This window comes from Coenobita brevimanus, chromosome 44 (genome assembly GCF_032717465.1).
Source record: "Coenobita brevimanus isolate Jiangsu-jjx chromosome 44, ASM3271746v2, whole genome shotgun sequence".
In the NCBI taxonomy this organism is placed as follows: Eukaryota; Metazoa; Arthropoda; class Malacostraca; order Decapoda; family Coenobitidae; genus Coenobita; species Coenobita brevimanus.
The window spans coordinates 8379306-8394305 of NC_136997.1; the positions used below are offsets into that span (position 1 = coordinate 8379306).

Here is a 15000-nt window from a genome sequence, read left to right on the forward strand (position 1 = left end):
AGTAGTAGTAGTAGCAATAGTCGTATATTCTATTTGACTGACTTATGCAGCTGAGATATATGGGGCGAATAAGGTGATTGATTTGCGGCTGCTGATTGGCCTCCGATAGTGTAAACCCGCTAATCTTCTTATTATAACAAACATATTTTTATGTTTTTAAATTCCTTGCAATATAAGCAGCCAGTTTACTACCTAAGCCACCCATCCTGCCCAACCTACCCATCCTCCCACCACCCCTACCCACCCAGCCACCAGACTCCATCATGTTGACATGATTCAGTGATTTTTATACAAGATAAACACCAGAGGAGGAATTGCTACGAAGACTCTGAAGCTACCCTCATTGCAAGCCTTACAAAACTAAAAGGCGGTACAAAATATGATATCTTCTTCGTGACTAGCATCACATCTGAGTGTTACCCCTTTGTTGCAATTCAGCATTCAAGATGGAGAGATGGCAGTTTTAGGTCAAGTACGAGAAACAAGAATATTGTATTATTTATGACCGAAAATTTGCTACAAGATTTTCTTTTTTCTTTTTTAGTAATAGTAATGGTGGTGATACTGTGTTGTGAAGTGAAGACGAAGGGGAGCTGCAAGGCTTGGTGGATGAGTTTGGAAGAATGTGTAAGAAACGGAATCTAAAGGTGAATGTAGGGAAGAGTAAAGTGATGGTCTTTGAGAGAGGTGAAATCAGTGAATGTACAGTGATGTTGGATGGTGAGGAAATGGAAAATGTGAGTACGTTTAAGTACTTGGGGAGTGTGATGAGTAAGGATGGAAGTTTGGAGGGTGAAGTGCATGAAATGGTACAACAAGGAAGAAAGGTTGCTGGTTCCTTGAAATCAGTGATAAGAAACAGGGAAGTAAGCATGGACGTTACCACATGACAGTATTGTGATACCAACTTTAACGTACGGAAGTGAAGCTTGGACTTTGTTGGAAGGACACAAGTCAAGAGTGAGAGCAGAGAAAATGAGTTTTTTAAGAGGAGCCTGTGGAGTCACATGGAGAGACAGGCGACAAATGAGGATATAAAGGAGCGTTGTGGTATGAATGTGGATGTGATAGGAAGCGTTAGGAGGAACACACTGAGGTGGTTTGGCCATGTGGAGAGGATGGAGGGTGAGAAACTGACAAGGAGAGTGTATGTGAGTGAGGTGTTAGCGGGGAGAGGGGGAGGAGGCCGAGGATGAGGTGGAGGGATGGAATGGATAGGTATATGAGAGAGGGGTGTGTGAAATAAACAGACTTGTCAGAGCAATGTAAAGACGAAAGAAACGTGATGGCTTTATTAACAAACACATAAAGCTGATTATTTTATTAGAGAGATACATAGACAAGTACATAAAAAGTGATGATTTTTATAAGACAATTACATAAGAATCGATTATATTGTTCGAGAAATACACTGCACAGTATTGAAGCTAGGAGAGCCTTCCAAAGACACTAATAAAATAATAATAATAATAATAATAATAATTAAGAAGAAGAAGAAGTAGAAGAAAAATAGTAATTACAATAATAGAAATAATAAAAATAATAATAATTATTATTATAATAATAAAAATAATAATAACACCGGTAATAATAATAATAATAATAACAAGAATAATAATAGTATCTGGCTTCTGAGTCGTTTCTTCTCGTATACCATAGATTTATTTACTGATAACTGTTTCCATGTTCAACCAGTTTATTATTTTTATTTTCAGTGTGTTGCTGTGTCTACTTTCGTTGCCTATCAGTTAGAGAGAGAGAGAGAGAGAGAGAGAGAAGACAGACAGACAGACAGACAGACAGAGAAATCAGACTGATGTTTTTGAGAGAATTCTTTGACCACTTTTGTGCTCTTGTGACGGCTTCAAATCCCAGCAGCTCAAGCTCCTTCGTTCTTTGCATTCGAAGGCTCTTGTATCAATGATCTCCTGCGTGTTTTATATTTAGAGACTGAGTAGGAGAGTTCCATGAGGAGGGTGATGGCAGAGACGACCACCCCGAGGCCCAGCACTATGAAGGCTCCCTGTAGATGTGTTAGGTTCAATACTCCGTCACCTCGAGCCTATGGAGATGACACAAGTAACAGATAGACAGATAGATAATTAGGCAGATAGCCAGACAGATATAGATAGATAGATAGATATTCTTAATAATGGTAAGATGTATAGATAGAAAAAGTGTAGAGACAAAAAATGAAAAAAAGCACAGAAACAAGACAGCATGTGTGTGTGTGTGTGTGTGTGTGTGTGTGTGTGTGTGTGTGTGAGAGAGAGAGAGAGAGAGAGAGAGAGAGAGAGAGAGAGAGAGAGAGAGAGAGAGAGAGTTTGATCTCATATCTTCACTCCTTCTCTACATCTTAACAAAAAACTAGCATAATATTTTTTGTTTTCTACTTTATGACATTTTTATGAATGTTAGCAACCAAAATATGCATTAGTTATACAATAAAACAACTCTTATCTGTATAACATTTGCTACCAAGATTATTTTGTGTCAAATGTTTAAGTGAAATGGGGCAACACGAATCCGTAGAGTTTTATACATGCTGAGAAGAAGTCTGAGTGGTAGAGAATGTTTTTAGGCTGTATCTTTTAAATCGAATACATTTCTAAGCATGTTTTAATCTTGTCTCCATTCAACCTGTCATGGTCGGGACAACGCTAGTATTATTTTAATGTAACCCCAGATTATGTTATTCAGCTTGGCGTGAGTCATAAGAGTCTTAGAAAGTTATACTCTTCACCTTAACTTGGTACAGATTTTCGTCCTTGCGCAGCTTCTTTCTCGTCTTTCAGTGGTAGAATGAGACAATACTTCAGTTCTACATCCTTTCCATAGCACTTCTTCGTGGCTAGCATCATACTCTAGTCTCTGTTTATTGTGATATCAGCATAAAAGATAGAGATGGTGTTTTTAGGCCAGGTTAAAGGAAAAGAAGCATAATACTATAATGTCTTATTCTAATGACATTCTGGCTTCACTGTAACAATATGTGAATGCAAGGTGATGGTAATAGTCACAAAGAAGTGCCATGGAAAGCATATACAGTCTTTTTCAACCACTGACCCCCTGAAGTAGGTTGCAAAAGGATGAAATTTGAGCCAGGGTAAGTTAAAAAGAGTATAGTAGTTGCAACCCCAGGCTCGTCTGAACCTGAACCCAGTGGACTGCAGCCTGGTTACCTTTCTGCAGTTCACTACCCTCCTTTTGAGAGATAGGGAGGGAACTGAGGGACGTTTCTATAACTAGGCAGCGAGGCCACCCAGTCATGTTGGTGCCAGCAAATGCAGGCGTCCCTCTCCAACGTCGTTTGTGTCATATGGGTAAATTTTATTACATGTTTTTCTCACTGATGTTCCAAGCCTCGTACCTCTTCTTCATAAGCGATTTATTTCCCTATTACATATGTCTGTAACATCCTTATGTCACCGAGCAAAATGTGTCGAAATGAAAAAGCTGTAAGTTAATTGCAAGGTAAAATTAAGATCTGTGCAATATAAACGCTTAGGGAAAAAGTCTTTAAAGTTTCTTACGCCAGTGAGAAGCAGGACAAATATCAATGCCGTAATTAAGATATCAGACCCGTGCCTAACTCAAGGCCGAACTTCAGCCAGTGAGACATCCCGTGTACAACTAACAAATCTTGGAAAATAAACCGCTAAGGAGGAGTTACTGTGATGCTTCCTTTGTCATCTTTAATACGTAAAAAGTAAGATGATTCAATTTAAAAAAAAAAAGTGTTACGATGCCGCCAATAGAACAAAAATACGTCTACCCATTCCCAAATCAAGAGCGAACTTTTGCCAGTGAGACTTCCTGTATGTAGCTAATTGTTCGAGCGAGCGAAGCGAGCGAGAACACCAAATTTAGCCACAGTCTGAACAAAGATTTTTCGCATCAGCAAGAAATGAGGGCAGGAGGTGGGAGGAAAACTGTAGTATAGTAGTGAACTTTTTTTTTTTGGATAGCTCAGCCTATTTTGAAGTTACAAGGTAGACACCAGTTTGGATATCGCATAAAAATCCTCAATTATTTTCATTCATAGACAACCCGTAATTTCCAGTATTTTTTTTTTTTTTTTTCGTAAATCGAGGAAACGATTTTTTATAAGGCAGATTAGCGTAACAGCCGGCTGCGCAAGAAGTAACGGTCTAAGGTTGCGTGAGTATTTTCCGACGATTGCTGAGAGAATTGGCTTTAGGATGTGTGAGGGAATATTTTTGGTGTAATCTAATAAGTTCTTTTTAGTATTTTCAGGTCAGGAAATCAGAGGAAGATGATGCGCCACATGAGACAGTATTCAGCACTGCCTGACTTGCTCGCTCGCTCACTCGAACACGTTCCACACTTTCAGTGTGGACGCTTATTACATGTTAAATCTTGCCAATAAATCGCTAAGGAAGAGGTGCTACGACTCGCTTACGATCGAACTTTTTCCCAGGAAGCTTCCAATGTGCAGCTGATAGATCTTGGAAAGGATGCCGGTCTCCACAAGGCGGATGAGGTTATCTGAGATGAGGCGGGTGTAGGGGGTGTTGCGACGCAGTAACCAGATCATAAAGTTGTTGTATATCTGTGGAAGCAAGTACACTATAGCACCAGCTGTGTGGCTGTGTATATATATCTATATGTGTCTGTGAGTGTAGGGGGTGATGCGACGTATTAGCCAGATCATAAAGTTGCTGTATATCTGTGGAAGCAAGTACACTATACCACCAGCTGTGTGGCTGTATATATATATCTATATATCTATGTGTCTGTGGATATAGGAGGTGTTGCGACCTATTATCCACATCATAAAGTTGTTGTATATCTGTGGAAGCAAGTACACTATACCACCAGCTGTGTGGCTGTGTATATATATCTATATATCTATGTGTCTGTGGGTGTAGGAGGTGATGCGACGTATTATCCACATCATAAAGTTGCTGTATATCTGTGGAAGCAAGTACACTATACCACCAGCTGTGTGTCTGTGTATATATATCTATGTGTCTGTGGGTGTAGGAGGTGTTGCGACGTATTATCCACATCATAAAGTTGCTGTATATCTGTGGAAGCAAGTACACTATAGCACCAGCTGTGTGTTTGGTTGTTTATCTTTGTTTCTGCTTGTTTGTTTATCTATCTATCGTCCCGTGTGTCTGTGTACCTACCTATCTATCTATCTATGTTTATTTGTCTATGTCTGTATAATTCTGTCTGTCAGTCTGTATCCATGTCAGCCTGTTTATCTGTCTATCAATCTAAATGTCTTTCTTATTGTGTGTGTGTGTGTGTGTGTGTGTGTGTGTGTGTGTGTGTGTGTGTGTGTGTGTGTGTGTTCTTACCTAATTGTTCTTACCTAATTGTATCTTTACAGGAATGAGTCAAGTTCGTACTGTCCCGTGTCTTAAACCATATTTATCGTACATATCCTTAAATTTGTGAATTGTTTTGGCACACACTATTTCATTCGGTGGTGCATTCCATTGATCAATTGCTCTGTTTGGGAAACTGAATTTCCTTACGTCTTTATCATCTCTCTTCTTATGCAGTTTTTTGCAGTGTCCTCTTGCTGATTCTTCCCCATATGTTAAGTAATAATTTATGTCTATTTTCTCCTTCCCTGATAAGTATTTATATAGCATTATCATGTCACCTCTTTTCCTTCTCTCCTGTAGTGTTGGTAGATTCAGTTTATTTAGTCTTTCTTCGTAGCTTAGATCCTTTAACCCGTCACGTTCCGAGGTTTTCCGCACCTCCGACATCCCCCAGTCCCGAGCCTTTTTGGACAAAAAATTTTGGGGCTAAAACTTCCGCTTTGGTTGAGAAACGAAGGAAAATCACCAAGAAAGGGCTTACCGTGTTCTATAAGTGGTCGGAACAGGTGAGGTCCCCCGCGCCAGGTATCGTATTCTATCATTGACGTGTCAGGCGCTCACGTTTTCTTTGGTAGGGAATACTGGGAGAAACAACACACAACACCTCTATATTTATTGAATTTGAACTAATAAACAACAACAGTAACAATATAATGGATTTCAGACACATATATATGAAAAATAAGCATTGTACCATCGCGCGAGCATAGCGAGTTAGGTCCGAGTCGTAACATGCTATATGCTAAGTTTCTTGTATCAGTCAACATATCATTTTTTCTACTTGTATACTTCTGTTTCAATGACAATTTACCAATTACAACTGTTTGTAAGTGTTTTCAGATGTTTTCATTCATTATGATGACATGCAGCATAAGTTTAGCGCACATCAGCTTAGTAAGCGCACTCGCTATGACTCGTATTTCAACATACCCAATTGTTTTATCACTTTCCTATTATTTTTCCCTTTACATAGAACATTTCCTCCACCACTGTAAATATTTTCAATTATTTACATTCATTACGAGGGCATTTAGCAATATGCTAGAGCATATTCACGTAGCAACCACAATCTCAAACACTCGTGTTTCATCTACTTTATTTATTCACTCCAATTAATATTTTCCCACTTACATTACACACGTTTACACCCCTATACTGCACTGTACATACTTACTGGCATTATTTATTGAAGTGAGCATCAGAATATCGCATGAAAATACCCTCGCAATGAATGTTTCGACCAACATAATACTCACACACTTATATACTAATTCTTCACATGTATTACACACTTTCCCACTTGTTGACTTCTATTTTCATTATTACGTGCCTTATTCAATCAACTGAGCGTCAGGATATCGCATCTCTATACACATGCTATGAATTTTTTGACTTAGAATATATTTCAGCACTTACAATAATTTGAACTTATACCCGTTAGCAGTTCCAATAATAATAATTATATAATTACGGGCCGTATTTATTGCACTGAGCGACAGAATATCGCATCATAAAACCCTCGCTATGTATGTTTCCACTTACAGCATATTTATACACTTACAATTTTTGCACTTATGTTATACCCGTATGCACTTTATACTAATATTTGGAGATCAACATGACTGATAATTTCACTGAGCGTCTGTTTGTCGCATTTACTTCATAGTTTCAGCGTCCTATCGCATTCACACCATATCAGAAATGCATCAACGTGTGATATTCGCTGAAACATGGGTGAATACAGAGACCCACGTCACACTCCACGCACTCATAGCGGGTGTCCTTCCTCTGTGTCGTGAGTCTCACCCGGGAATTGCTACACACGTGACACCTGCGTGGGGGTCCTAGGTCTGTTTGGCTGGGGAGGGATAGGAGTGGGGAAATGGCAGCCGGATATTCTCAGGGGAGTTTGGGCAATAGGGTTGTGCGGGTGCGATGTTGGGGCCTTTCAACAGCATAACGTGCAAACATCTCTCTTGTGAGCTCCCTCACAAACCCTTCAAAGGTTTCCTGAACTCCTGTTTCATGGCGTGAAGGTGGTGGCAATTCAGAGGAGTGATGTCTAGCAAGTGAAAGAAGTTTCTTATACCACTTCATCGTGGTCCTGGCACACTCTACCGTCGATATCATGGAGTCTGACTGGTCCACCAGGCACATGTTTATGTTATAGTCCATGACACACTCAGGTTTCCATATGTGATGCCTGTTCTCGCTACGGTAATCTACGGAATCAGTACGGTGCATCAAGGGGCGGTGAACCGTTGACAAGAGGCTTACTTCTCAATTGTGCTTCCACACAGTTGCAAGGATGTTGTTGGCTTTGAAGAAGACAACCTCATTCCTGTCAAGTTTCCGTCCTACCTTGGCCATGTGACGCCGGTTCACCTTCACGGTTCCACAGACTCCCGTTTCATGCATGTGAAGATAACGAGCGAGAAGAGGGCTAGTGTACCAGTTGTCCAGGTAGAGGACGTGACCACAATGAAGGTAGCCTTCTATCATTGTCTTTACCACTGCTCCCGACAGTCCAATACTTCGATCTTCTATTATGTCTGTCTGTGCACCGGTGTACAAGACTATGTCTTGCATGTATCCAGTCCTACAGTCGCACAGAACAAAGATCTTGATCCCAAAACGGTGCCTTCTGCTGGGTATATACTGCCTAAATGAAGTATTACCTCTCCACAACACGAGACTCTCGTCTATGATGAGGTCTCTATAGGGATAAAATGACGAACGAAAGATTTGCTTCAGGTGATCAAAGATCAACCTAATTCGCTTCATTTTATCTGTGTCGTTCGCATTTGCAGGATCATGAGCATCATAGAAATGGAGGTGACTTAGAATTTGTTGAAACCGATTACGGCTCATCACTTGCCCAAATATTGATGTAAACATAACAGGGTCCCTTGTCCAGTAAGCAGGAATTCTGTTCTTTCGTATAATACCCATCAAAAGGACCAGGGCAAAAAATAGGAACATTTCTGAAAGGGAGACAGGGTAATCATATATGATAGAATGCCTATTCCTTGTTCCCAATCTTTCACTCTCAAGGCGCTGGGTGCTTGCAAAAAGGTTGGTTTGGTAAACAATCTGGTCCACGAATGCCTCACTAAAAAACAGGTGGAAAAAATCCAACCTGGTGGAATTCCGGTGAATTCCGGGAGGAATGCAGCCAGAGCGCCCTTGCTTAGTGAAGGGGTGAATGAGGGGAGAAAAATCACTCCCAACCTCCCAATCCCACGACACAAATCCCTCGTCCCCATCATCCCCATCACCGCCCTCGTCTGGGTGGGGAGGTGATCCTGGTGGGGGAGGTCGGGGAGAAGGAGTGCGGAGGGCTTCCCCACTGTCACTCCTCTTCCCTCTGCCTTTACCCTTTCCCTTTCCCTTACCCTTACGGCCTTGAGGAACATTAGGGGGCTGTGGGGATGAAGTATGGGAATATTGGGGAGCATAAGACATGCTGGGGAGTGGTTCCTCCCCACTTTCCCCCTGCATGACAACACCACGTGATTTTTCACGCACCCTAGCTCGACCACGTGGTAGGGGATATTGGGGAGCATAAGACGTGCTTGGGAGTGGTTCCTCCCCACCTTCCCCCTCCATCACAACCCCACGTGATACTGAACGCACCCGCACTCGCCCGCTTGATACACTCCACCGCCTCACACTACCTAGGGAGAACAATAACTCACTCACGTCACGCTCACTTTCCATACTCCTCCCTGCACTTTCCCTTTCACTCCCCACTCCCTCCACAGCACTTCCTAACTCCCCAAACAAAATACTAGGCCCATACCTGCTCGTCCGACATGGTGTGCGCTCTGGGCCACGATGAGTTATTACCTCACGTCCATACCACGTGGCAGCACGTCCCACGACTCCGTCCTCGTCCTCGTCCTCGTCCTCGTCATCGAAATCTGGTTCCACATCACGTTGGGGCTGGGCATAGGATGTTGCACGTGGTTTCTTGGCCGGCTGCCCCTCTCTAGCAGCACAGTAAGTCACGTACTGCCGCTTCCTGGGAGACGGGACTTCTTCATCACTGCTGGTGGTTTCTTCCTCCTCTGGCTGCACATAATCTTTATCCACAACCTCGTCATCCAGTGGGAAATCACTGTCGCCTGTAAAGGAGTCCAGGACGGCTTGAATTTCGCCCTCTGAGAGACCTCTCTTAGCCATGTCTGAGCAGGACCGTTGCTACCAGGTGAGTGGACGAGCGGCGGGTTAGCGTGGGTCGCCGAGTGTCCCCGCCTGGTGGCAGGTAGGGGAAGGTCATGCGAGGATACGTACCGCAAATCAAGCGAGAAATTTGAAAATTGTCAAAATTATGCACTTTGCAATTGCACGATGTACCGGTACGTCGCCGGGACTGGCAAATGCAAATCGTTGCAACGTACCCATACGTCGACAGGACGGGGCGGGTTAAGCTTGGTATCCATCTTGTAGCAGCCCTTTGAACTTTTTCAATCTTGTCTATGTGTTTTTGAGATGAGGACTCCAGACTACTGATGCATACTCCAGGGTTGGTCTAATGAATGATATTATCCTTCTTAGCATGTCTTCATTTATGTATGTGAATGCTATTCTCATATTTGCAAGCAGTGTATACATGTTCCGTACCTTCTCACTGATGTGGTCAGCCGGAGATAGTCTATTATTGATAATCACACCTAGGTCCTTCTCTCTTTCTGATCTGTATAGGGTTTTATTTCCTAACGTATAATCCCAATCAGGTCTATTTCCACTTTTACCAAACTTGATTACATGATGCTTGTCCACATTGAATTCCATTTGCCATGTATTACTCCATTCATGAAGTTTATTTAATTCTTCTTGTAGCTCTTTACAGGAGTCTGTGTTAGTAATTCTCCTTTGTATTTTTGCATCATCTGCAAACATATTCAGATAGCTTTCATTTCCAGTGTTACTGTTTATATCATTTATATACATTAAAAACGTGATTGGTGCCAGCACTGAACCCTGTGGTACTCCACTAGTCATTTCTTTCCATGATGAGCAATTTCCCCTTAGTACTGTTCTCATTTCTCTTTTTATGAGAAAATCTTGCATCCAACAAAACAGTTTGCCTCGAATTCCTCCTTGATGGTACAGTTTCCATAAAAGTCTTTGGTGTGGTACTGTGTCAAATGCTTTCTTGAAATCTAAATAAATACTGTCCACCCATTCTTCTCTTTCCTGTAATGTGTCTGTTACTCTGTCATAGTAGCTCAACAGATTAGTAACACATGATTTTCCTTTTCTGAAACCAAACTGTCTTTCTGTTATCATATTGTGTTCTTCTAGATGATTTACCCAAGCTTTTCTTATAAGCCTTTCTAATACTTGCTTACAACACTGGTCAGTGATACTGGTCGGTAGTTGAGTGGATTTTGTCTATTTCCTTTCTTGAATAAGGGGACAATATTTGCTTTCTTCCAAATATCAGGTAGTTTACCTTGACTCAAGGATTTCTTGAAAATTAAAAACAATGGTTTACTTAATTCCTTTGCACATTCTCGTAGTACCCAATATGAAATTTCATCAGGACCACTTGCTTTTCCTCTGTCTAATTTACTTAACTCCTATTGTATTACTTTTTCTGATATTTGTATATCTGGTAGTATGTGTGGACATGCATGTTCCACATAGTCCCTCTCAAAATTTTTTTCTTCTGTAAAAACTATTTGGAAAATCTTATTTAGCGCTTCACAAATATCTTTCTCTTGTGTATAAGTGATTCCCTCGTCCGTAATGGATTGTATTTTATCTTTTACTTTGGTTTTGCTTCTGATGTAGCTGTAAAATAGCTTTGGTTGATCACTACTTTTATTTATTATATCCTCCTCAAACTGTTTTTGGGCTTCCCTTCTTATTCTTGTATAATCGTTTCTTGCCTGTTTGTAATTATTATATGCCCTTTCACTATTGTGTCTTCTGTATCTATTCCACAACAAATCTCTTCTTTCTTTTGATTTTTTACATTCTGTATTGAACCATTTCTGTATTTTCTTATCTGCTTCTTTGTGCTGTGGGATGTACTTCTGGACTCCTATTTCATAAAATTCAAAGAATTTTTTATATACAGCATTTAAATCTTGTCCTCTAAGCTCATTTTCCCAATCAGCTTCTAAGAAATACTTCTTTAGGTCTTGATAATTTCCCTTTTTATAGTTTAGCCTCTTTTTGTAACTTTCATTGCTGTTAATAGCTGCATGATAGCTTTTGCCGAGTGGAGAGTGATATATTAAACTGTCAATATCATTTTCTTGCCTAGTAAATATTAGATCTAGCACTGAAGGTACATCGAGTCCTCTTTTCCTGGTGGTTTCCCTCACATGTTGCTGTAGGAAAAACTCTTGCACGAGATCTAGGAGCTTTTGGTCCCAACAGCTTTCTTGGCTAGTTATATCTTGAGTATTCCAATTTATATTTGTATTAAAATCTCCATTTAGTATAATTCTTTCCGATTTCTCTTCCATTTTATGTAGCAATGATCTTAAACTCTGAATTGTACTCTCTGCCAGGTCCTCATATTCGTCTCTTTCCCATGTGTTTGATCTGGGTGGCATGTACAAATTGGCTACAATTACCTTCCCTTCAGATGTGTTGATCTCTACTGCAATCAGTTCTACTTGTGATGGTATATCTAGTTTTATTTCATTGACTTTTAGATTTTTCTTAGTTAATTATTATAATTCCTCCTCCTTTTTTTAAATTTCTGTCTCTTCTCCATATATATTGTATTCCCCTAAGTTTAGTATGTCATTGGATATCCTTGGTGTTAATTTTGTTTCTGTTAGGCATATTATATGTGGTTCATTTTCTCTGACATAATCATATGTGTGTGTGTGTGTGTGTGTGTGTGTGTGTGTGTGTGTGTGTAATTCACCGGGTCGGTCAGGATCACTTGATGGTCGTGATCGTCAGCATTTACCCTCCCGGAAGGGAGCTGAGAGCTCATATAGTCCGATCTATGGGCAAGGCCGTGACCTTCACACACGCACACACCCGTTCCCTTGCTCAAGGGGGACAGTAACCACCCACTTCGTCAGTGAAACTTTTTGCAACCTGAGCGAGGCGCGAACTCCCGTCCACCAGTTGGGAAGCGGGAACGTTACCACTGCACTAGCGAGCGGTGTGTGTGTGTGTGTGTGTGTGTGTGTGTGTGTGTGTGTGTGTGTGTGTGTAAAATCTGTCCATCTATCTATCCCTCTATCCCTCTGTCTGTATGTTTGGCTGTGTGTTTATCTGTACACCACCCACCTTCTCTCTCATAATATAAGTATCCCAAGTCAAATTCTTGCGATGCTGCGTGTAAATCATATAATCAATAGGGCAAATCAAAGTATGCGTCCCCTTCATCACCAGCTTCAGCGCGGCCCCAAACACATCGTGGAGGGTAATGTTGGGGTCAATGTACAGCCTCCTCCCCAGTTCGGCTAAGATGGGGTTCTCTGAGCTCCTTAGGGCGTCTGGTACAAAGCCTCCATATTCATGCGTCACGGGCCTGGAGAGAGAGAGAGAGAGGGAGAGAGAGAATCATGAATCATCATTGTCATTGCCATCACCATCACCATTACTACTCTAGACTTCTTACTCACTCCGTAATACGAACAAAGAAAAGGAACTGAGTCTTTTTATTCTAACTTGGCCCAAAACTGTCATCTCGTCCTTTTGAATGCTGAGTTGTAGCAATAAATTAACCTGAGAAACTGATACTAGTCACGACAAAGTGCAAAGTAGAGCCGTGGCATTGCCTTTTTCTGCCACTAAGTTAGGTGAAAAATGCTGCAAAAGGACACAATTCTGGGCCAGGTTAAGGTGACATAAATATAGGCAATTAGTGTCCACAGTAAGGTATGGAACATGGTGGAGTGGAGTAACTCTTCAGATAAAATAAAATTAGAGGATATTACACACAAATTTTATTCTAATTCACCATTTTCTCTGTAGGTGCACCTTTTGCCTTCATTTATCTATCTATCTATCTATCGATATATATATATATATATATATATATATATATATATATATATATATATATACATCAGCCCTCAGGACTAGTTCCTGACCATCTCCCTTTGCTGAACTTTTTCGGTGTCTTAGTTACACAGAGAGTAGGCCAGCATGCTCTCCAGTACAAATTTCTCTACTATCTTCAGCAAACTACATGCACAGTACACACTACACTTCCTATTCAAAATTCAACAAAAATGGCGTCGATTAATCAAGCCTCGGAGTCCCCAGGGGGGGGGGACCATAAATGCCCCCGCCATCTGCCCCTCTCCCGGTGACGACTCGAGGTGCTTGGAACCACTGTCTGACTCTCTTCTTCTTCATTTCTGCAACATTCGTGGCCTTTCATCTAACTTTCGCTCTGTTGAGCACCACCTCTCCTCCTCTAAACCTCACCTTCTTTTTCTGACGGAGACTCAGCTGTCTGAGGCAACCGACAGCAAACCCTTTTCTGTATCCTCCTACTTTCTCTATACTCATTTCAAAGCCAGAGGTGGCTGTTGTGTATACATACGCAACGACTTGTCTTGCTCTCGTGTTCCTGAACTTGATTCTTCTGAATTCTTCACACTCTGGCTTCGGCTTTCCTGTCATTCTCTGACTAAATATATTTGTGCTGTTTACTTATCCCCTAATTCTACTGACTATCAAAAATTCTTCGACTATCTTACTTCTACGATGGAACACATTCTGTCCATTTCTCCTTTCTCTGAAATCTCCATTCTTGGAGATTTCAATGTTCACCACCACCTTTGGCTCTCCTCTCCTTTCACGGATCCACCTGGTGAACAAGCCTACATCTTTTCTATCCTTAATGACCTAGAGCAGCTTGTACAGCACCCTACCTGTATCCCTGACCGCCTTGGAGAGAGCTCCAACATACTTGACCTCTTCCTCACAACTAATCCTTCTGCTTACTCTGTTAATCTTTTCTCTCCGTTGGGCTCCTCCGATCCACAACCTTATTACCTTAACCTGTCCTATCACTCCGGTACGGCCTGTGGACCCTCCAGGGAAACGTCGTCTGTGGCATTTTGGAGCCGCGAACTGGGAGGCCCTCAGGCAGTACTTCTTTGATTTTCCCTGGAATGATTATTGCTTCCATGGCCGTGACCCATCTGAGTGTGCCTTGCGCATTACGGAGGTTATTCTCTCGGGCATGGAAGCATACATTCCTTTCTCATATCCTTTGACTAATGCAAGAAAGCCTTGGTTTAATCACGCTTGTTCTAATGCTGTCCGCAACAAGGAGAAGGCCTACAAAAGGTACCGGAGCCAACCCACCCCTGAACCACATCATCTTTACGTTTCTGCCCGGAATCGTGCTAAGTCTGTTCTTCGCTCTACTAAAAATAATTTCATCCATACTAAATGCTCTCAACTCTCCAACTCGAATTCTTCCCGCTCCTTCTGGCACCTTGCCAAAAATCTTTCTAACAACTTTACCTCATCATCCTTCCCTCCTCTTTTCTACTCTGATGGTTCTGTAGCTATTTCTTCTACTGATAAAGCAGATCTCTTCGCACAGACTTTTTCCTCCAATTCCACCTTAAACGATTCCGGTGCTGTTCCTCCATCACTTCTCCCCCCTGACTTCCTCATGGCTGAAATTAAG

At 41.5% G+C, this 15000-nt stretch overlaps 1 protein-coding gene across 1 annotated transcript in view; it reads right to left on the reverse strand.

Annotated features, from left to right (window-relative positions):
* Positions 1–1879: 1879 nt before the first annotated feature.
* The window catches only part of LOC145397962 (uncharacterized), a 22583-nt gene continuing 9462 nt past the window's right edge, over positions 1880–15000 (reverse strand). Inside the window, exons 3-5 of the mRNA XM_080270939.1 lie at positions 12633–12876; positions 4424–4573; positions 1880–2062 (exon numbers count right to left, since the gene is read on the reverse strand). Coding sequence (XP_080127065.1) covers positions 1880–2062; positions 4424–4573; positions 12633–12876 — 577 coding nt within the window. The remainder of the gene's footprint in view (positions 2063–4423; positions 4574–12632; positions 12877–15000) is intronic.